Genomic DNA, 18,477 nt, shown 5'->3' with positions numbered 1-18,477 from the left:
ACTGAGGGATCCCCAGAGCAGGGCAGGGACCGAGCTGCCCCCTCCAAGCTGTCACCAGCAGGGGATGTCCCCTTGTGCTCCAGTGCATCCTGTGCCTGCCCCATGCTTCAAGCCCTGGCTTCTTTCCAGATCACACAGAGGGAAACTGAGGCACGGGGAGCCCATCTGGGGGTTGGGGCAGTTGCCTGCAGCTCTTCAATCCCCACGGGTGGGGGTTATGGAAAAGAGGGGGTCAAACACCTCGGAACATGCGTGTGTGGGGACAAGGTTGTCCTGCTCAGGGTCCCTCTGTCCTTGTCACGGCTGCCACCCCCCCGCCAGGCTTTGGGGAAGGAGTTGGGGGGGTTGGGGTCTGTGAACAGGGAATAGGAGGGGAAAAAGGGCTCCAGGGCCCACCCAGCCCCCAGCCTTGGTGCTGCATGTGTTTGGGAAGTTGCTCAGCGGTGACAGCCCATCCCTGGGGGGGTCATTAGTCCCCTCTCATTAAAAAAAGTTACTCAGCCTTTCGGACAGAACCAGGAATATCCTGGAAATTCCTGGCTTGGCCAGTCGGCACGTTAAAGGGGTGACCCACAGAGGGAGAGCAGCCACACGTGAGGCTCACTGGTGTGTGGGGCAGGGGAGATGTTGGGACGCTCCTGTTTTCCCCTCCATGCCCGGGATGGGCAGCTGGCACTCGGGTCTGAGCTGTGGCAGCACCTCTGAATGGTCCCGTCCTTTGGGGTCCCACCCTTTGGGGTGGGAGGGCAAAAGTTGCTGTCCTCCAGGGAGGAAGGAACAGGGCTGCCTCTAACCCACTCCTGCCAAACCCTCCTGCCTCGGGGTCCCCTATCTGCTGCTGGCCCAGGATGAGGCACCCCAAATCCTGTGTGGGGTGCAAGGATGGCACCCACCAAACCAGCACCACCACAGGCCCCATGGCACCACTCACCCTATAGCATCACCCAGCCCCTGGCATCACCCACCCCACATCCCCAGCTGCCTCATCCTGCTCAGAGACCCTTTGGCACAGGGTGTGGGGGCACCCTGGGGGTGCATCAGCTGGGCCAAGTCCCAGCCCAGGGCCAGGAGGGACCCTGAGCTTCAGGTATTTGAAGCCAGGGAGTGACGCTGAGCACACGGGATGGCGAGGGGGTGACTCAGGGCCCCCCTGAATCACAGCTTCAATTTGCACCCATGAAACACCCTCCCATGGCTGTTGCCCAAAAATAAGGAGCCCTGGCCACCCTGGGGCACCCATGGTGCTTGGGGGAGGTTCTTGAGGGGGGTCTTGGAGAAGGTGGGAGAGGTGCTGGCACTGGGGCTTTTGGGGTGCAGCCCCTCACCCGGGTGCTGCCTTGAGCCTCTTCCTTGTCTCCAGCTGCGGGGCTCCTGGGGGACACGGGTCCTCTCGCAAGGTTTAGCTCCCTGGGAAACTCAGGGACAGAAAAAATCACAGGGTTGTACTATCCTTGAGCCCCTTCCCCTGGGGATGGGGCAATTACCCCCTCCCCAAACCCCCATCCCTCCCGCAGCCGAGACAGGGAACAGAGGAACCTCTGCCCCTTCCTCTCTGGGGACAACGGGCTGGGGGTGAGCAGAGCTGCCCAGGACAACCCCCCCCTCCCGGCACCTCTGGGGGACATCGGGTGTCCTAAGGAAGGATCTGGCTTTCCCTCTGTCCCCTGCAAAGGGACATCAGCCCTGCCCCTCCCCGCACACTGCGCAGCCCCGGGGGACGCGGGAGCCCCGCGGGATCTTCGTCCTCACCAAAGTTTGGAAGGGGCTAAAAATCCACCCCCGGCCGGGGCTCCCGGAGGGGACAAACGAGGGACAAACTCGCCATCCCGACAGCGGCGGGGACTATTCTGACAGCCACCTATTTCATCTGGGACAGTCGGGACCCCGCAGCAGGGGTAGGGACCCAAACAGCCGGAGAAACCCCCACTAAAAAGTAACATTAATTTATTAGAATATTCATGATAAAAACCAAGATTCTCTTTACATGTGTTTTTGTTTTTTTAAGCTTTTTTGTTTGGTTGTGGTTTTTTTTTTTTTCTTCATTTTTATACAAGAGAATTTTCATTGCTTTTTTTGTTTGTTGTTTTGTTTTTCCCTCCTGGATTCAGAGCAGGGCAGGCAGGCAGGCGCAGGCAGCGACGTGGGGGGTGGGCTCTCCCCACGCTGTGACGAAGCCACGCGGACGCCGGACCCCCGGGGTCCCAACTGGGACGTGGAGTGGGTGGGGGTGCGGGACGGCTGCCCCCCAAGGCAGTGGGGCAGAGGGGATGCGTGGCAAGGCACGGCACGGGGAGGGGGAAGCAGCCCGGGCTCCCCGGGGAGGGGGTGACATAACACCCCACGGCGTGGGGAAGCAGCACCCGTGGCACAGGGTGGCTCCTGGTGGGAGCTGGGTGGCACATGGGGGACAAGGTGACACCTTCAGCCTGGAGGGGCTGCGAGTCACCCCAGCACCCAACACTCCCCCCCCCCCCCCAGCCAAACTTTGGGGAAGATGGATCCAAACTCAAGGCCCCCCCCACCTCTAGCTGCCCCCTCCTGCCAACCCCCTGGCTCCAAGGTGTCCCCACGCTGAGTCAACCAACCCCCGGCTCTCCCCCAGCTCCTCTTGGTTGCAGAGAGAGAAAAATAATCCCAGCTCCCCAAGAAATAGCAAACACCTTCCCCCCCCCCCCCCCCCCCCCCCCGCACGCCCCGTCCCCGTGGAGCCCGGGTACCGTCTTTGGTTAAGGAGCAGCCGGTGCCGCTGCCGCGCTGGCACCGGGCGAGGGGCCGAAGGTCCCCTTGGGGACAGGTGACAGCGGTTCCAGGAGGGACAGAGAGGCCCGGGCTTGCAGGGCCACTCAAAGCGAGGGGGGGACCCGGCTCCCCCCTGCCATGGCTATAGGATATTTGTTTAACAAGACCTGGCGTGAAATGCAGAGCCAGAGCAGAGGTCCCCGGGGGGGAGGGGACCCGGCCGAGGCTGGGAGTGGTGCCACAAACCCGAGGTCCCCAGGTGGGTGCTGGGTGAGGTGGTGGGTGCAGAGCTTGGCTCCCATCTTCCCATCTCTTTGCTCCAGAGCAAGGTGGGAGGACGGGCAAAACGCAGCCTCCACGGACACCCCCGGGCAAAGCCCCCCCCCTGTCCGCAGGTCCTGAGTGGGTGGTCAGTCCCCGGGAGACCCCCGCGGGGGCTGGGAGGCAGCTGCACGTCCCAGGGCTGGGTGGGGAAGTGTCCATCACCCCCAACCCACAGAGGAGGAGGAGCCTGGTGCACCCCGGGGGCTCCGTCCCCGCTCCTCCCAGGGCAAGTTGGGCAGAGCTGTCCTGGCCACCCCAGTCCATCCAGGACGCTCTCCCCTTCCCAAACCCTGTGTGTAGTGAGGGAAGGGACCCAAATAAAAGAAGGAGAGCAAAAAGAAAAAGGAGAAGAAATGAGGAAAGAGAGAAAGAAAAAGTGGGGAGGGCGGCGGGGGGGTTGGGAGCTCAGCTGCTATTGCCCCTTGGGGATGAAGGGTTCCCCCTCCTCCGGCTCCGGCCGCGGCCCCGGGTCGCTCAGACACCGCAGCATCCTCTGGTTGCTGGGACTGTCCCCGGTCCCCGGGGTGAAGACATCGTCGGTCCCAGGGGAGGAAGGTTCCTTCACCCGCATCACAAGCCCCTCCTCGTCCTCCTCGGGCGAGGGTGGGAGCCCACCGCAGCCCTTGGGCTCCTCGTTCATCAGGTCCACGGACTCCGGGGACTGCGGGGAGGCGGGGTCGATGGTGATGATGGGCAGGTTCTCCGAGTCTGCTTTGGGATCGTAGGCCAAGGGGTCTGGGGGAGGTAGAGAGGGGTCAGACAGGGCCCGATTTAGGTATCAGGCAGAAATTCTTTGGGGTGAGGGTGCTGAGCCCCAGGGTGCCCCCAGAAGCTGTGGCTGCCCCATCCCTGGCAGTGTCCAAGGTTGGATGGGGCTTGGAGCACCCTGGGCTGGTGGGAGGTGTCCCTGCCCATGGCAGGGGGGGCACTGGGGGAGCTTTAAGGTCCCCTTCACACCAAACCAGTCTGGGATTTGATGATTTTATGACTCTGACTCACAGGACCACGGACAAACTGGGTCAGGATAACCCGGAGAAGGGAAAGGGAGGACATTAGGGACCCCCCTCTAAGGCAGCCCAGATGTTTGAGGCCTGGCTTTCATTCCCCCTCTGATTTCCGAGCCTGCTGTTTGATTCCTTTTTTCAGCTTTCCACACCCCATCTGGAGCCGCTCCAGCCAGCCCAGCCCTGCTTCCCAGTTCCGTGCCGCTGGCAAAGGCCGCAGCTGCCCTCTGCTGATGAACCACCAGCTCAGCAAGAGTCAGCACCAGCGTCACACCCTGTCACACCCTGTCACACTGTCACACTGTCACACTGTCCCCAGAGCAGCCAAGGAGGACACACGGGTCAGGAGGAACCAAAGATGGATGAAGAAGGTGGGAGTCCAGGGGCAGATCTTGGGGCTGAGCGCTCCGGGTCCTCTCCTGGAGCAAACCCTTGGCTGTGTCACACAGCGGGGAGGGAGATGGGGACAGTTGTGGCTGGAGAGGAGCAGAGGAGCCCAGGGGGTGCAGAACAACTCAGCCTTGGTGCCACCTACCTGAGCCAATGCGAGCCCGAGACATGGTGGGTGAATCGAGCCTGTGAGCTGGCACTGTCAGGTAGTTGTTCATCTGGAATGGGAGCAGAGGGATTGTTCCCAGGAGAGTGATGGGGAAAAACGTGGAAGGGGAGGCAGAGGGTTGACCCCAGGTGATGAGGATGAGCAGGAAAGGGGCAGTGGGACACAGGGGACATGTGAGTGCACGCTCATGTGAGCACTTGCTCGCCAGGCGCCCAGGTGCTGGGGTGATGGGAGGGCTGGGACCCCCCAGGGAACCTCAGCTCCTTCCACGTGCAGGACACCCATGTCCTTCCCAGGTCCCCCCCATCCTCCCCAGTGTCCCCTCCACACCTTCTGTTCCAGCTGCCGGGCCTTCTGCCTCCTCAGGAGCATCTGGTTCCAGGCCTCCTCGTAGGGGTCAGCTACCAGCGTGTGCCGGTTGTAGGAACGTAACTGGGAAAAGGTCCCAAGAAAAGGAGATGGGTCAGAAAACAAAAAAAAACCCACCCAGGAAGGCCAAAGAAGGTCAGAGTATCAGTTCCCTCCAAGGTGGATGGGTGGATGGATGGATGGATGGATGGAACAGCCACCAGTGGGCAGAGCACATCCAGGCAAGCTGGTGGCACATCCCTTGTGTGCTGCCATGGCATGTTTGATCTTGACCCAGTTTGACCCAGCAAGGGTTTGCATGCTGGGCTCAGCCACCGACTGAGCCAGAACCCCCTCAAGGGCTACCCCAGCACCAGCCCAGGAGCCAAAGCCTCCTGGTGGTGATGGGAAACCAGACCAGGACCACAAGGATCGGCCAGAGCAGGAACACAAAGAGCAGGCAGGAATGAAAGGCTCAGTTGGCCCTGAGGGTTTCTGGTTTGAAGGGGTCCTGAACACCCTCAGGGAAGCAAAGGGGGCACGTGGGGTGGCAGGGGACACCTCACCCTCTGCCTGGTTTTCTGCAGGTTGTTACGAAGGATTTTGCGGATCTCCTCCTCCTTGTCCTTGGAGAGGGCTGGAAGGATGCGCTCCACAGGGAGGGTCTTGGGGTTGATGTTCCTGTGTGGACACAACAGGGAGTGACAAGATGATGGCCAAGGCAGGACTTGATGGCCTGCTTGCCCCGTGGCTACGAGCAGGGAGTGCTCAGCCTATGCCAGGAGCCTGCTGGAGGCAGGAGGGGCCCTGGGGACTCACTGGATGGAGACGGTGGAGACGGCGGAGGGGATTTTGCCGATGCCCCCGCTCTCCACCAGCTCGATGGCCTGCTTCATCTCCATCTTGTGGTAGAAGGCAATGAGCTGGGGCTCCTTGGAGCGCTCCCCTGCGATCAGGCACTTCTTCACATACTTCTTGTTGAAGCGATTCAACCTTCCCAAGGACAGGGGGAAAGGAGGAGAAGGGAGAGATCGGATCTCCCCCTGCCTCGCCACCCACTCCCCGCTCCCCAGCCCTGGCCCAGCTGAAGATGGTTCAGTTTCCACCAGGATAGGTCAGGTCAGACCTTCCCCAGGTCCCTCCTGAGCCAGGCAGCCTCCAGAACACCCACCAGATGCTCTCATCCACCACGGGTGGTCCTGAGCTTCTGCAGGGACTGGCCACCAGCAGCTCCCACACTGCTGTGGGCATGGTGGTGTGGAGGAAAGGTGGAGGAAAGGAATTGCACCCAGCTCAGGGGTGTAACTCATCGTGAGGAATGTGTGGAGCTGCTCCAGCCTGGGGAAAACCCCAGCATAGAGCTGGAGAACCTGCCAGATGGAGGGGGATTCAAACTCTTCCCTGTAGTCCCTCGAGTCACCACACCTCCCCACTCACTTGTCCTTCCAGTGGTGATGCCCATAGTGACCACAGATGTCCTCAATCCCCGTCAGAAGGTGATCCAAGAACTGGAAGAGAAGGTCCATGCTGCAGGCAGCTCACGGGGCTCCTGCCCACCCTCTGCCCACCCCAAACCCCAGGCTGACACGGGGGTGAGGGCACTCAAGGGGTGCAACACCAGGGCTGTGGGTCCAGGAGAGGCCTCAGGAGGGCAGCAAGGTCCTACACAACCGGGGTTCTGCTGCTCTACCAGGTACCGGGGAGGTCTGGGTCGGACTGGACGACACAGACAGGGGAGAACCCTCACTCCGTGTCCCCCCCCTTACCTTGGGCACGGGTTTAAGGGTCCTGCTCTGTGAACCCGCCCGGTTACAGCAGTGGAGGTGGCAGAAGCAGAGAGAGCAGAGGACTACAGCAGCGTGGGAAGGGCCGGCGGGGTGCAGGGGGTTACCTGCGTGTGGATCTCTTCGTTGATGGAACGTTTTGTCTCTTGTTTCTTCTTCACGGCCAGCAGGTCCACCAAGGGCCGGATGGTCATGCCCTAGGGAATAGGGAGGAGGGGGTCAGACCACCCCCCAAGGCATAGAGATGGGAACAGGATGGGTTTGGCACAGCTGAACTCTGGGACGGAGCTGGGATCGCCTGGCAGAGCTTCTGGAGAAGGGGAAGGGTGACAGGGGCAGGGATGGAGGTTGGGGATGTGCTTCTCACTCTCCACATACACATTTAGGTTGGAGCTTGGGAAGGATTTCTCCCAGGAAAGGGTTGTCAGGCTCTGCCCAGGCAGGGGGGGAGTCCCCATTCCCAGAGGGGTTTCAGAGCCCTGGAGATGTGGTACTGAGGGCCAGGTGTCTTTGCAGAGCTGGGGTAACAGCTGGACTTGGTGACCTCTTCCAACCAAACCAACTCCAGGACTCTGCGCATCTCACTGCAAACCCCTTTTCCCGTGACCACCTACATCCCACCAACCTGCACGAAGACTGTGAAGAAGATGACAGTGATGATGGCTGTGAGGAACATGTCCCTCATGCCAAAATGCTTATAGTCCAGGAGGTAGCAGAGGGAGAAGGCGATGGCTCCCCGCAGGCCCCCGTAGGCGATGATGAACTGGTCCTTGGGGGTCAGCTTCACAATTCGGAACTTGTTGATGAACCAGGTGAGGACCAGGACACCTGGGGGAGTGGGGCAGGTCCTCGTGTGAATGGACAGTGAAAGATGCCCTCCAGCCCTAAAGACCTCCCCAAGAGCCCAGCTCAAGTGTCAGCCCCTCAGGGCCACGGGTGCAGGTGAGCCCTGTCCTGCTCACTCGTCCCAACGCCCCTCACCAGCTTCAAGCCCACGTTTAGCACAAACTTGGCCTCATCTCCCCACAAAACCAACCACCAGCAAGGCTGATGCCCACGGTGGGGCACCCAGCCAACTCCAGTCTCCCCAGCAAGGCAAACTTGGACCTAGTGGCCCTGAGAGTTGCCCAGGACCGTCCCCAAGGACTTTGCCACCACACTGACACCTCACCTAAAACCCTTGCGATGAGGCAGAAGAGCAGTGTGCTGATGACAAAGGTCCAGTTCCAGTAGTGGTGGCCAGCAACGGTGGAGACACCCAAGAAGATGAAGATGAGGGTCTCGCTCACGCTGCTCCACATCTTAAGGAAATACTTGATGGTGGTGTGGGACTTGTGGGAGATGTTGGCTTCCACATAGGGTCTCATGACCACGCCGGAGGCGATGAGCCTACGGGCAAGGTCATGGGGGACTCAGCCTGGGGGGACACAGGAAGAGCCCCGACCCCTGGCCCTGCAGCAGGTTTGTGCTCTTATACCAATCCTCAGAGCAGGTCTGGGCTTGTCAGACATTCAAGGCCTCCAGAGAAGGCAACATGAGGTTTTTCCTTCCTCCTGGCTGAGCAGGAGTGAGCACTGGCCAAGCACAAGACCAGGTTGTCTTGAGGCTCAGCAGGTCCTGTCTGCTGCTGTGACCAGGACAAGGGGCTGCCAGAGCCCTGGGATCTGTGGGCCAACTCCAAAGAATCCTTTCCTTCATCTTCCTCCCTGCCTCTCCCAGCCCAAACACACCTCTGACTTTCGCTGGGCACGTCCTGGCCATGCTGGGCCAACCCCAGGGTTGTGGTTCCCACCCGAGTAAATCCTCCCAATGGTCTTGGGGGAGTCAGGGGGGACATCAACTCATCCCAGCCACCCCACCCAACTCACGCCATGATGCCAGAGAGGTGGAAGAGCTCAGCAGAGAGGTAGGCCATGTAGCTGTAGAGGAAGACGAAGAGGGGCTCGATGACACGGATGTGGGAGGTGAAACGGGAGGTGAAGGCCGTGATCACCCCGTAGATGACACCCACGAAGACACCACCCAGGGACACCACGAAGAAGCTGAAGAAGCCCAGCAGGATGTCGATAATGGTCACCTGCTCGAAGGTGGCAAACTCCTCGAAGAGGTGATAGAGGACCTGGGGGAGGGAGAGTGGAGAGAAGTTGGGGTTCAAGGTGCCCCCCTGGCAAGAGACTCCTCAGCCTGGAGGAGACCTGCTTGGGGATGGTCCCAGGGGAGAAGCAGCAAAGGGAGCCAAGGCCCAGGTGCCAGCAAAGGTACCCAGACCCACAGGGACCTGCTCCCTGTCCTCTGGGGCTCACAGGGACGTGGTGCCATCACAGAGGTGTCAGGGACAGCTCTGCTCTCCCACCCAGCCCTGACCACAGTCCCGAGAGGGCCTTTGGTCACGGTCTGAACCAGCCAGGGACTGTTCCTGCTTCCCAATGAGCAGATCCAGGCTGGGGGGATGCCACATGGAGAGGAAAAAGCAACATCTGGCCAGAGGACAGCCCAAACCCTCCATGCAGCTTTGGGCAGCCTTGCAGGAGGAGCCCACCTCAGGCTGTGTTGCCTTCTCCCACCTCCTGACACATTTACTGCAGAGCTTTTAAAGCCAGCTCAGGGTGGGCAATGGGCTCCAGGGTGTCTTCCAGGGCTGGGTCCTGGGAGACTTGCAGGGACAGATGTGACAGCAGGAGGCAAAAGTGTTCTCCAGGGATGGAAGCAGAGAAACACAAGCCTGCAGGGAACCCCTCTGGTGAAAGGTTGGGGAGAAGTGCCTGGGAAAAGCTCCATGGTGGGACAGCATGTTCCTCATCAGGCTCTGCAGCAGGCTGAGGGCCCAAGCAGACAGCTGGGATGTGGGAGAAGAGCCAGGAAAAAGCAGTGGGTTGGAAGTGACCGTAGAGGTCAGCTCTGCAGAGTGGAGGAGGAGGAGATTGTGCTGACAGCCCAGCCAGCACCTGGACACAAATGTCCTTTGGAAATGACACGGCCCCTGAGCTGGGTGGCTCCCAACCTCCCAAAGGCCCCTGCAGAGCTGCTGCTTGGTGATGGGGCTGGGTGGGGGGCTGGGTGGGCTGCCAACCCAACCCCATGGCTCTCCCACCACCACTGGTTGGGTCCTGGTCTCCCACCTCCTCCTGGGTGAGAAGAAGACCATGGAGGAAGCAGGCAGGAGGGAGCAGCAGCTGCTTTCCCTGGGGAGGAAAGGCACGAGCATGGCAGCAGCTTCACCCAGGTCCTCAGGAGCTCAAGGTGCTGAGCAAGGTCCTGCTCTCCATCTGGCTGAGCAGAGGCCAACCCTGGTCCCACCACCCTGAAATGTTCCACCCAAAGCATCCCCTCAGCAGAGCCCCCTCCTCCACTTACGACCGTGACGGCGTCGTTCAAAAGGGACTCCCCAAAAACCAAGATGTGGAGCAGCTCGTTGATGTGGATCTCCTCAAAAACAGCCAGCACGGCCACCGGGTCCACAGCTGAGATGATGCTGCCAAAGAGCAGGTTGGCCAAGAGGCCAATGTGGTTCAGGCCAGGGCCACCGAGCTGGCACACGGCGTACATCAAACCACCCAAGAAGAAGGCGTTCCAGAGCGTCCCCACCACGGCGAAGATGAGGATGGTGCCCAGGTTCTCAGTGAATTGGCGTAAAGGGAGGAAATAGCCAGCATCCAGGATGATGGGTGGCAGGAGGAAGAGGAAGAAGATGTCCGAATTGAGGATGGGGGGCTTTTCCCCCACCCCTTTGATCAGCCCCCCGACCAAAAGGCCCACCACGATCAGCAGGCAGCTCTCGGGAACGATGTTGGACACCGAAGGGATCACGTGGAAGCCTGGAGAGGAGGGAAAGAGAGCAAGAAACAGGTGAGCTACACAGCTGGAGGATGTTCTCTGCAGGAGAAGACCCCTGCAGGAGCTGGGGATGAGATCCCAGCCCTCCCTACTCTCTCCAGGATGATTTGCACTTTGCGTGCCTCGGTTTCCCCTCCTAACCCCCTTCTTCCCCACACTCCTGAGCTGTCAAGAGGGCAGTGTGGCTTCCCCAGGCCCACATATCCTGGCATCACTTGACCAGAAAATCCCAGGGAGTCCCAACTTCAATGGGCACCATCCACCCTCCGGTGGCACCTGGAGGGGTCTCAGGGGACCCCCAGACCCCCTGTGACAGCTGCTGGTGGCACAGGCAGTTCTCACAGCAAAGCTGTGCCTGGCTCCAGCTCTTCCCAGTGCTGGCATCTCCCTCCTGTCAGACAGCAGGCTGCTCACCCAGCCACAGCCTGTGCCAGGCACTGGCAGCAACACCAACTCTGTGCCCGTCCCCAGGTGACCCTTAGGCAGGGGACAGGGAGGGGATTTTGGTGCTCAGCAGCTTTGAGGATGATACTGGAGCATCTCCTTCTTCCCCTGCAGCTTCAGGAACAAGCTGGGAGGTTTTCTACAGGCTGGCTGACAGAATCACAGAGTCCTTTTGGTTGGGAAAGACCTTGAAGAGCATCAAGTCCAACCATAACCTGACTGAACCAACCATTAACCCAACTCTACTGAGTCCAGAGCTAAACCACATCCCTCAGCCTCACATCCACACAGCTTTTAACCACCTCCAGGGATGGGGATTCAATCACCCAGTGTCTAAAAACCCTTTCAGTGAAGAAGTTTCTTCTCATCTCCAATCACCTCCAATCATCTCACCTCCCCTCGTACAACACGAGACCAGTTCCTCTTGTCCTGGTGCTTGTTCCTGGAGAAAAGAGACTTTCCCTGCAGGCAGGGCTGCTCTGAGGCATGGAGCAGGGCCTCGGGGGTGTAGGACTATTCTTTGGGGTCAAGGAATGGGGGAACTCAAGCCCAAATGCTGGGATTGAGCCACCCAACACAGCCCTGGCAATGCGGGAATCTGTCTGATGCCAACCCAAGCAGCACCTCAGCCAACGCACCCATATCCACAGAAGGATTTCAGGTTCCCTGGATCCTCTCCCAGGCTTTATAATTATTATTTGGAAGCGTGGCACATTTGTTCCCTGGCAAGGGAAGCAGTTTAAAATAAGGAACCCTGCCTTGGCATCCCGTGTTCCTCCGTTCCTTCCGATCTGCCATCTGCACAGCGTTTCACAACAGCTTCAGAAAAAAACACTACGAAACCCTCCTGCCATGAGCCACCATCAGAAAAAAAAACCACCACAATCCCTTCTGCCATGAGCCACCATCCTGCTGATGAGCCAGAGCTGCTCTGAACACCCTCCCCAAGCCTGCAGGGACCACATCTGTGGCTCATCCCTCCTCCAGCCCGGCGGGGAAGGCGCCGCACGAACCCGGCTCCGGTGGGAGAAGCAGCAAAGCAGCTCCTTCCCTCAGCCCTTCCTGAAGGACGGGCAGGGACTCAGCTCCCAGCTCATGGGCACAGCCACACGCAGGGCTCTGGGAGCAGGATTTGACCTCCAATTGCTACCTGAGCTGTAGGGGCTGTGGCTGAGGCCGGAGGATTCGTCACACCCAAGGGTTGGCTGGGCAGCACCCAGCTGGTTCCAGGGAGGCTGAGGTGCTGGAGGGATGGGGGAAGGAGTCTGGTTTGTGCCACAGCAGCACCCATTGCTGAGCAAACCTCGGGCTGGGGCACGAGGAGAAGTTGGGAGGAGATGAGAAGCATCCAAGCTCTCTCCCAGTGTTTGGCCACCTGCATCCCAGCACCTCCCGGGCTGGATGCGCTTCCAGATTTACCCCCATGGGGTTTTTTCCTGTCCCCAATCCCCTCCCAGAGCCCACACAAGCCCTGAGCACCCTGGCAGTGAGGGCAATAATCCCTTTTCCTAGCCCAGCAAACACCAGGACCCCCAGCCCTTCCAGCCCAGCAGGCAATTGCCCTTCTCAACAAACTCCAACCCCGACCAAGGTTGAAAGTCACACAAGCAGCCAGAAGCCATCAAGCAAATCTGTTTTTGCTCTCCAAGTATGTTCAATCATGAATAAAACACAACCCCCTGACAATTACACAGCTCTCACTCCTTCCCCACAGGCCCCAGGATCCCATTAAACCGGAACATTCGCGTGCTGCTGTGAATTCAGTGTTTTAGAGCCTTTTTGTAGGGCCCTAAAAATACACTTGCATGGGCTGCATGTTAATTATGCCTTTGATTTCGCTGTGGATCAGCCACTTTTTAGATTTTTTTCACTCACCTCATCTCTTCACTCTGTATTTTTAGAGCTCTCCAAAGCTCCTCGGTACCAAGCTGGGGCTGGGATACTGCTGGGAGTGCTGGGCCAGCAACCTGGGATGCTTTGGGATGGAGGGAATGGATGGGAAGCAATGTTCCCACTGTGGGGGTGATGCCAGGCAGGGGGGAACCGAGCTTTGTGCCTGTATTTCTTTCCTGAAGGATGAGGGAGATGCTGGGTGAGGAGGATTCCCAGCCACAGGTACATGCAGGGGAGTAAGTCTTGATAATAACATGAATATTAATAATAATTAGAAGCCTTAAGGAGCCCAGGTCCCTGTTCCTGGATGGTTTTTCTTGCACAGCACTTGGCTGTGCTGCTTACCTGACCCACTGCTGTCACCCTTCTGTCCCCAGATGTGGTGACCCTCCTGCAAACTGGGACTCATCTCTCACAGCAACTGCTGCAAATCCTCGGTCACCAGACCCAGGACAAGCCAGGAGGCAGGAGGGACCCAGCAAGACCCCCAGTGCTCCTTCATTTTCCTCTTCAAGTGCATTTTGCTGCAGGAGAAGGGCAGGGACTGGCACCTGAGAGGTCATCTCCCAACCCTCTTTCCCTGGGAGTGACCTGGTACCCCCAAACCCCAGCACAGGGCACCTGTGGTCACCTGGGTTTTTCTTCCTTTGGAAAACAAAGTCCCTGGGAGCAGTTCCCCACATCAAACACCACCCAAACTCTTAAAAGCAAGAACAGTTGAGCAAACAGCAACCCTGAGAGCTTGAGCAAACAAGGAAAAGAAAATCCAGAAGTGAATTCAAACAGTTCCCAGCAAGGTGAGGATGGGGACCTCCCTGGTGGCCAGCTCTGCTCTGGATGAGGGCAGAAAAGGAGCTGGGGACCAGCTTAACAGTGGGTTTAAGCACCTAAAGCAGAGGAGGAAATCTCCATCCTTTAAATTAAAGAGATTTGGGGCAAGGAAAAGCATTACAAGGTGATGCCAGTGCTGCAAAAGTTTGCTGAGCAGCTTCCGAGCACCAACCATCTCCACTCCAGTGCCAGCAGGGGCCACCTCCTGGGGACACCAGCAGGGATTTGCCTCCAGCAGCACAAACCACTGCTGTCTGTTGGACTTTGCAACAGGGCTAGATGCTTTTCTCCCTGGGTGTTTTTATTTTAGAGGCCACAGAAGCTGAATGAAGACATCTGAGCGTGACAAACCACCTTTGCAAGGACCCCTCCTCACCCCAGCACACAGGAGGGGCTCCCATCTCAGCTGCTCATCCCCATCCCACCCAAGGGGAGCTGGGTGGCTTTTCCCAAGGCTCTGGCTGCTGGTGGAGTCAGTAAATATTTAATGTAAATATTTACTCCCAACCAAACAGTGTGGGAGAGCCTCCAACCTACCTGTGCTTTTTGTTTTCCTTTCCTGGGCTGTATCTGGGTTACCACAGCCCCAGCACAGGGCCTGGATGCTCTGCCTGGTATTATACAAGCTTGATCTAACACTGTCTGCTCCTTTGTTGTCTAATGACTCAAAAAAAAAACCAAAACCCACTGTATCTGATCTACCTCCAGCCTCAGCCTGGGCAGGAAGAGCCTGAAGGGAGAGGGAGATGGGTGGGAGGGTGCTGGGCACCCAACCCAGACCCAGCACCCCCACCAGTGTTTGCCTGAGGCCACACTCCTTGCACTGCAGCTAAACCCAAGGTGATCTCTGTGCCCTAAACTGCTTACAGCAACTTGGAAACCCTCTCTCATGGCCTCAAGGGGTTGATTTGCAGCTCTGAAACCACCAGCACCTCTCGAGGTGGCCCCGGTGCTGGGAACACCCTGCAAAAGGGAGCAGGGAGCATCCCCCTTTGCTCAGGAAAGCTCCAAGGACCACAGGTGACGTGTCCCACAGCAGCTGTAGGGTCCCCTCTCTCCCTGCCTGATGGCATTTCCCTATCCCACCCTGGGAACTGCCTTCCCAACACCCCCAGCACTGCAATCCCACTCCATATGGCACAGGACCCAAGGTCAGGCTTAGTCAGAGCTCTGGCAGAGCTCCCCGAATTTTCAAGACCTCTCTCCAAGCGATGTGGGCAGCACCTTTCAGTAACAGCTTCATCAAAGCCTTCAAAAGAGCATTTATGGTGGCAGAAAGGAGGTGAAGCCTTCACGTGCTCCCTGACTCCATCTCCCAGCTTGGATCCCATCATGGGGACAGTGCTGGAGTTGGAACATTCAGAGCAATGCCCTAAGGAATGGTGGTGTTGGAGGTGATGAAGAAAAGGGAACTTGGCTGGGGTTAACTTCCCCTCCTTTTACAGGAGGAAGAAGAAAGATGAAGGAGGAGGAAAGAAAACCCACTTCACACACTTGGCTTGGTCAGTGCTGGAGCTGGGAAGTGGGGAGGGAGGTGGCTGGGGAGTCAGAGGGTGAGGGGCCAGCAGGGTGAGGGGCCAGCAGGGTGCTCCTCCAGCTTTCCCTCAGCTTCCCAAGCACCCAGGGTTGGAAGCATTGCAGGAAAAACTGAGCTGCTCCCAGGGAGATGCCTGCTAGCTAGGAGGAGGCACAAGAAACCACAGCAGTGACAAAACCACCCCACCCTCCCAGGAGTTTCTTACTGCAGGCTCCAACAGAGAAATCCCACAATTATCAAGCAGGGATCAGGCTGCTCCTCTTCCCCAGCCCTGGGTGAATTTATTTTTATTTTTTTTTTCTGAAAGGAGGCAGATGAGGGGTTAGGTGATGCTCACTGCATCCCCTGGGACCCATGGGTGTTTTTTTGGGATGGGGTGGTGGTGAGGCTTGGGTGCTGTGGTGCTGGGAAAGGCCTGGGAGCAGGCAGGGGGGCCAGGAGGGAGAGCAGGCATGCTCAGAATAGCTGCCCTTCTGAAGGACACTGCAGAGAGCACACACGTGTGGCAGCAGGACCAGGGCCCCTCCAAAGGCCACTTTAACCCTTTAAGACACCGAGCTGGCAGGATCTGGGTGGGCCATACAGATGGAGCAGCCCCCCAGTGTCACCAAACCCACCACCCCAGCAGCAAAGCAGGCAGGAGGGTGCAGGCACCTTCCTAAGCTCCTGTGGGACACAGGGAGCACTGAGAGCCCTGACACATGGATGCTTTGCTGGATGAGCCACAAAGTCACTGCTGTGTCACCAGCCACGGGGAGCAGCCATCTGTAAAGCCAGCACCCAGCTCTGTCCCCTTATTTTTTCCCTGCTTAGAAGAAAGAGCAGAGCAGGGAGGAGGGCTGGGGCTGGGCTCCAGGGTCTGCAAAGCACCAAGACCACGTTGACCTGGCCTTCAAGCTCTGTATTTTAGGGTGGTAGAAGGCTGAAGATGTGGGACTGAGCCTCTGGCAGGGTTAAATTCCTGCAAGGATGGTGATTAAGAAACAGAATGTTTTGCAACTGGTTCCTGGGGGAAAATCCATCTCGAGCTCCCAGATTTTGGCCCCAGCTTCTTTTCATTCATCCCCTTTCCTCCCAAAAATAGGCACTGGATTTCTCTCTTGCCCCACCTGACCATCAACTGCAGTTGCCTGAAGATCAAGCAGGCTTTGCTGCTCCACAGAACCCCAGAATGGGAGAGACCTCAAGGGGCATCTGCTCCAACCCTTCTAACAGTATTGGTTACATGAGATGTCCCAGCACCCCATCCAGCTGAGACTTTGCTGGTGGCCTCCAGCACAACCCTCTGGGATTCCTCAGTCCCACCGTGCAGCTTTCCTTGGAAAATGGAGCTGGATCCACCAACCTGCCTTGCAAATTCAGGAGTGAGGGCAGGGAGAGAGCTGCGTGCGCCCGGCACCAGTTGGGACGGGGGAGTCTCCAGGGAAGGGGAGGAAAATTGAACTTGCAAGAAAGGAATTAAATAGCTGGTGATTTACACCTAAAAATAGAGCGAGGCCATGGCTCGTGTCACCCTGCAAGGGGGGGAGGTAGAACCATGACACTTAAATTACATCCAGAGCAGCTGGCAAGCTCCAACGTCCCCAGCTGCCCCGACCCTCCAGCCCTATGGGCACCAGGGGGGCTCAGGACAGCACCTGGGGTCCTGCAGAAGCTTTAGGTTTGCCAAACCCTTTTCTGCTTCACCACAAAACATGGTTTTAATTCAGGGACAAGTTCCCCAGGTGCTGGTTTCAGGAACTGGGGTTGGTTGGGGTAACTTTTAAAAGCAGCATCCGCTGGTCTCAACGTTCAGAATGGAAAAGCTTGGATTTTCCACCCCAGAATGACATTTCCTGGTTGGAAGCTGACTTGGGGTTTGTTGTTTTGCTTTTTTTTAAAGACACAGGTACAGACAGAGCTCCTGAGCCAAACAATTTCCTCCAGAGCAAACCAAACATTTGATTACAGCCTCATTATTTTCCTCTTGCTAATTAGGAGGAATAGCCAAGAAGCAGGGAGGCAATTAATTCTGACTGCTCTTTGTGAATCACTGAGTTCATGCAGATACCACCCAAGGGCCACAGACCCAGCACCCACCCAAACCACTCTGGGGGCTTGGCACACAAAGCAGGCACAGGGAGAGAAGGGAAAAAGAAGACCCCCAGCCCTAATTTGGGGAATCAAGCTTCTGCACCCCAGCCTTCTGTGGGGAGGGGTTAAAATCCAGCAGCATCCAGGTATTTTTCAGTCTTCAAGGAGAGGGTGCAATAATTCTGTCTGCTGCAGGCAGGGCACGTCTGCATGGGCTGAAGGTTGGGAAGGAGACAAAGGTGTCAGACACCCTGACACAAGGTGTCCACCACAACTCCCAGACCTCAGCTCCCAGCTGATTGCCCACAACCCCCCCAAAAAGCTTTGTTGTCATCAACAGCCATTAAGAGCCCATCTTAGCTGCCAAAGGGATGGGGTTTATTTTCTTTTGATGTGACCTTTCCAACCCCTCTGCCTACAGACCTTGCACAAACAGCTGGGTCCCACCTGGCCACCACTGAATTGCCTCTTTTTTTCCCTTCTCTTTCCCCCCAGACTGCAAACAAATGCAAAGTTTGCTGTGATAGGAGCCCCAGAGCCTCCTGGTACAACCTCCAGCTGCACAGAGTGCTCAGCCCTAACACCTATGGGGAGGCAGGTGGGCAGGAGAAGGTGCCTGCACCCTGCCTGCACCCTGCCTGCTCTGCAGGAGATAAGAGCAGTGGTGATAGCACTGAGCCAGCCCACGAATGAGTCAAAACCTGAAAGCTACAGAACAAAAAGCAAACGTTGTCAGGTACCAGTGTGCAGCAGCCTCCCTGCAGCTTAGAATCCCAGACTGGTTGTGGTTGGAAGGGAACTCAAAGCTCCCCCAGTGCCCCCCATGCCATGGGCAGGGACCCCTCCCCCAGCCCAGGGGGCTCCAAGCCCCATCCAACCTTCAACACTGCCAGGGATGGGGCAGCCACAGCTTCTGGGGGCACCCTGGGGCTCAGCACCCTCACCCCAAAGAATTTCTTCCCCATGTCCAACCTCCATCACCCCTCTGCCAGTTTAAAGCCATCACCCCTTGTCCTAGCTCTACATGTCCCTTGTAGAAAGTCCCTCCCCAGTCAGCCAGAGACCAGTAACTTTGCACGGGCACTCGTGCAAACCAGTTTGCTGAAG

At 57.9% G+C, this 18,477-nt stretch overlaps 1 protein-coding gene across 1 annotated transcript in view; it reads right to left on the bottom strand.

The window, feature by feature from the left end:
• Window positions 1-1,927: 1,927 nt before the first annotated feature.
• SLC9A1 (solute carrier family 9 member A1) overlaps window positions 1,928-18,477 on the bottom strand; it is a 29,302-nt gene continuing 12,752 nt past the window's right edge. Inside the window, exons 2-12 of the mRNA XM_071768026.1 lie at window positions 10,113-10,573; window positions 8,627-8,877; window positions 7,930-8,147; window positions 7,384-7,586; window positions 6,866-6,955; window positions 6,412-6,482; window positions 5,794-5,967; window positions 5,541-5,655; window positions 4,957-5,058; window positions 4,603-4,675; window positions 1,928-3,798 (exon numbers count right to left, since the gene is read on the bottom strand). Coding sequence (XP_071624127.1) covers window positions 3,476-3,798; window positions 4,603-4,675; window positions 4,957-5,058; window positions 5,541-5,655; window positions 5,794-5,967; window positions 6,412-6,482; window positions 6,866-6,955; window positions 7,384-7,586; window positions 7,930-8,147; window positions 8,627-8,877; window positions 10,113-10,573 — 2,081 coding nt within the window. The 3' untranslated portion in view covers window positions 1,928-3,475. The remainder of the gene's footprint in view (window positions 3,799-4,602; window positions 4,676-4,956; window positions 5,059-5,540; window positions 5,656-5,793; window positions 5,968-6,411; window positions 6,483-6,865; window positions 6,956-7,383; window positions 7,587-7,929; window positions 8,148-8,626; window positions 8,878-10,112; window positions 10,574-18,477) is intronic.

The sequence above is a fragment of the Heliangelus exortis genome, chromosome 24 (assembly GCF_036169615.1).
Source record: "Heliangelus exortis chromosome 24, bHelExo1.hap1, whole genome shotgun sequence".
NCBI classification, from domain to species: domain Eukaryota; kingdom Metazoa; phylum Chordata; class Aves; order Apodiformes; family Trochilidae; genus Heliangelus; species Heliangelus exortis.
The sequence above is the reverse complement of the archived record's forward strand: the minus strand, read 5'-3'. Positions and strand labels throughout refer to the sequence as shown.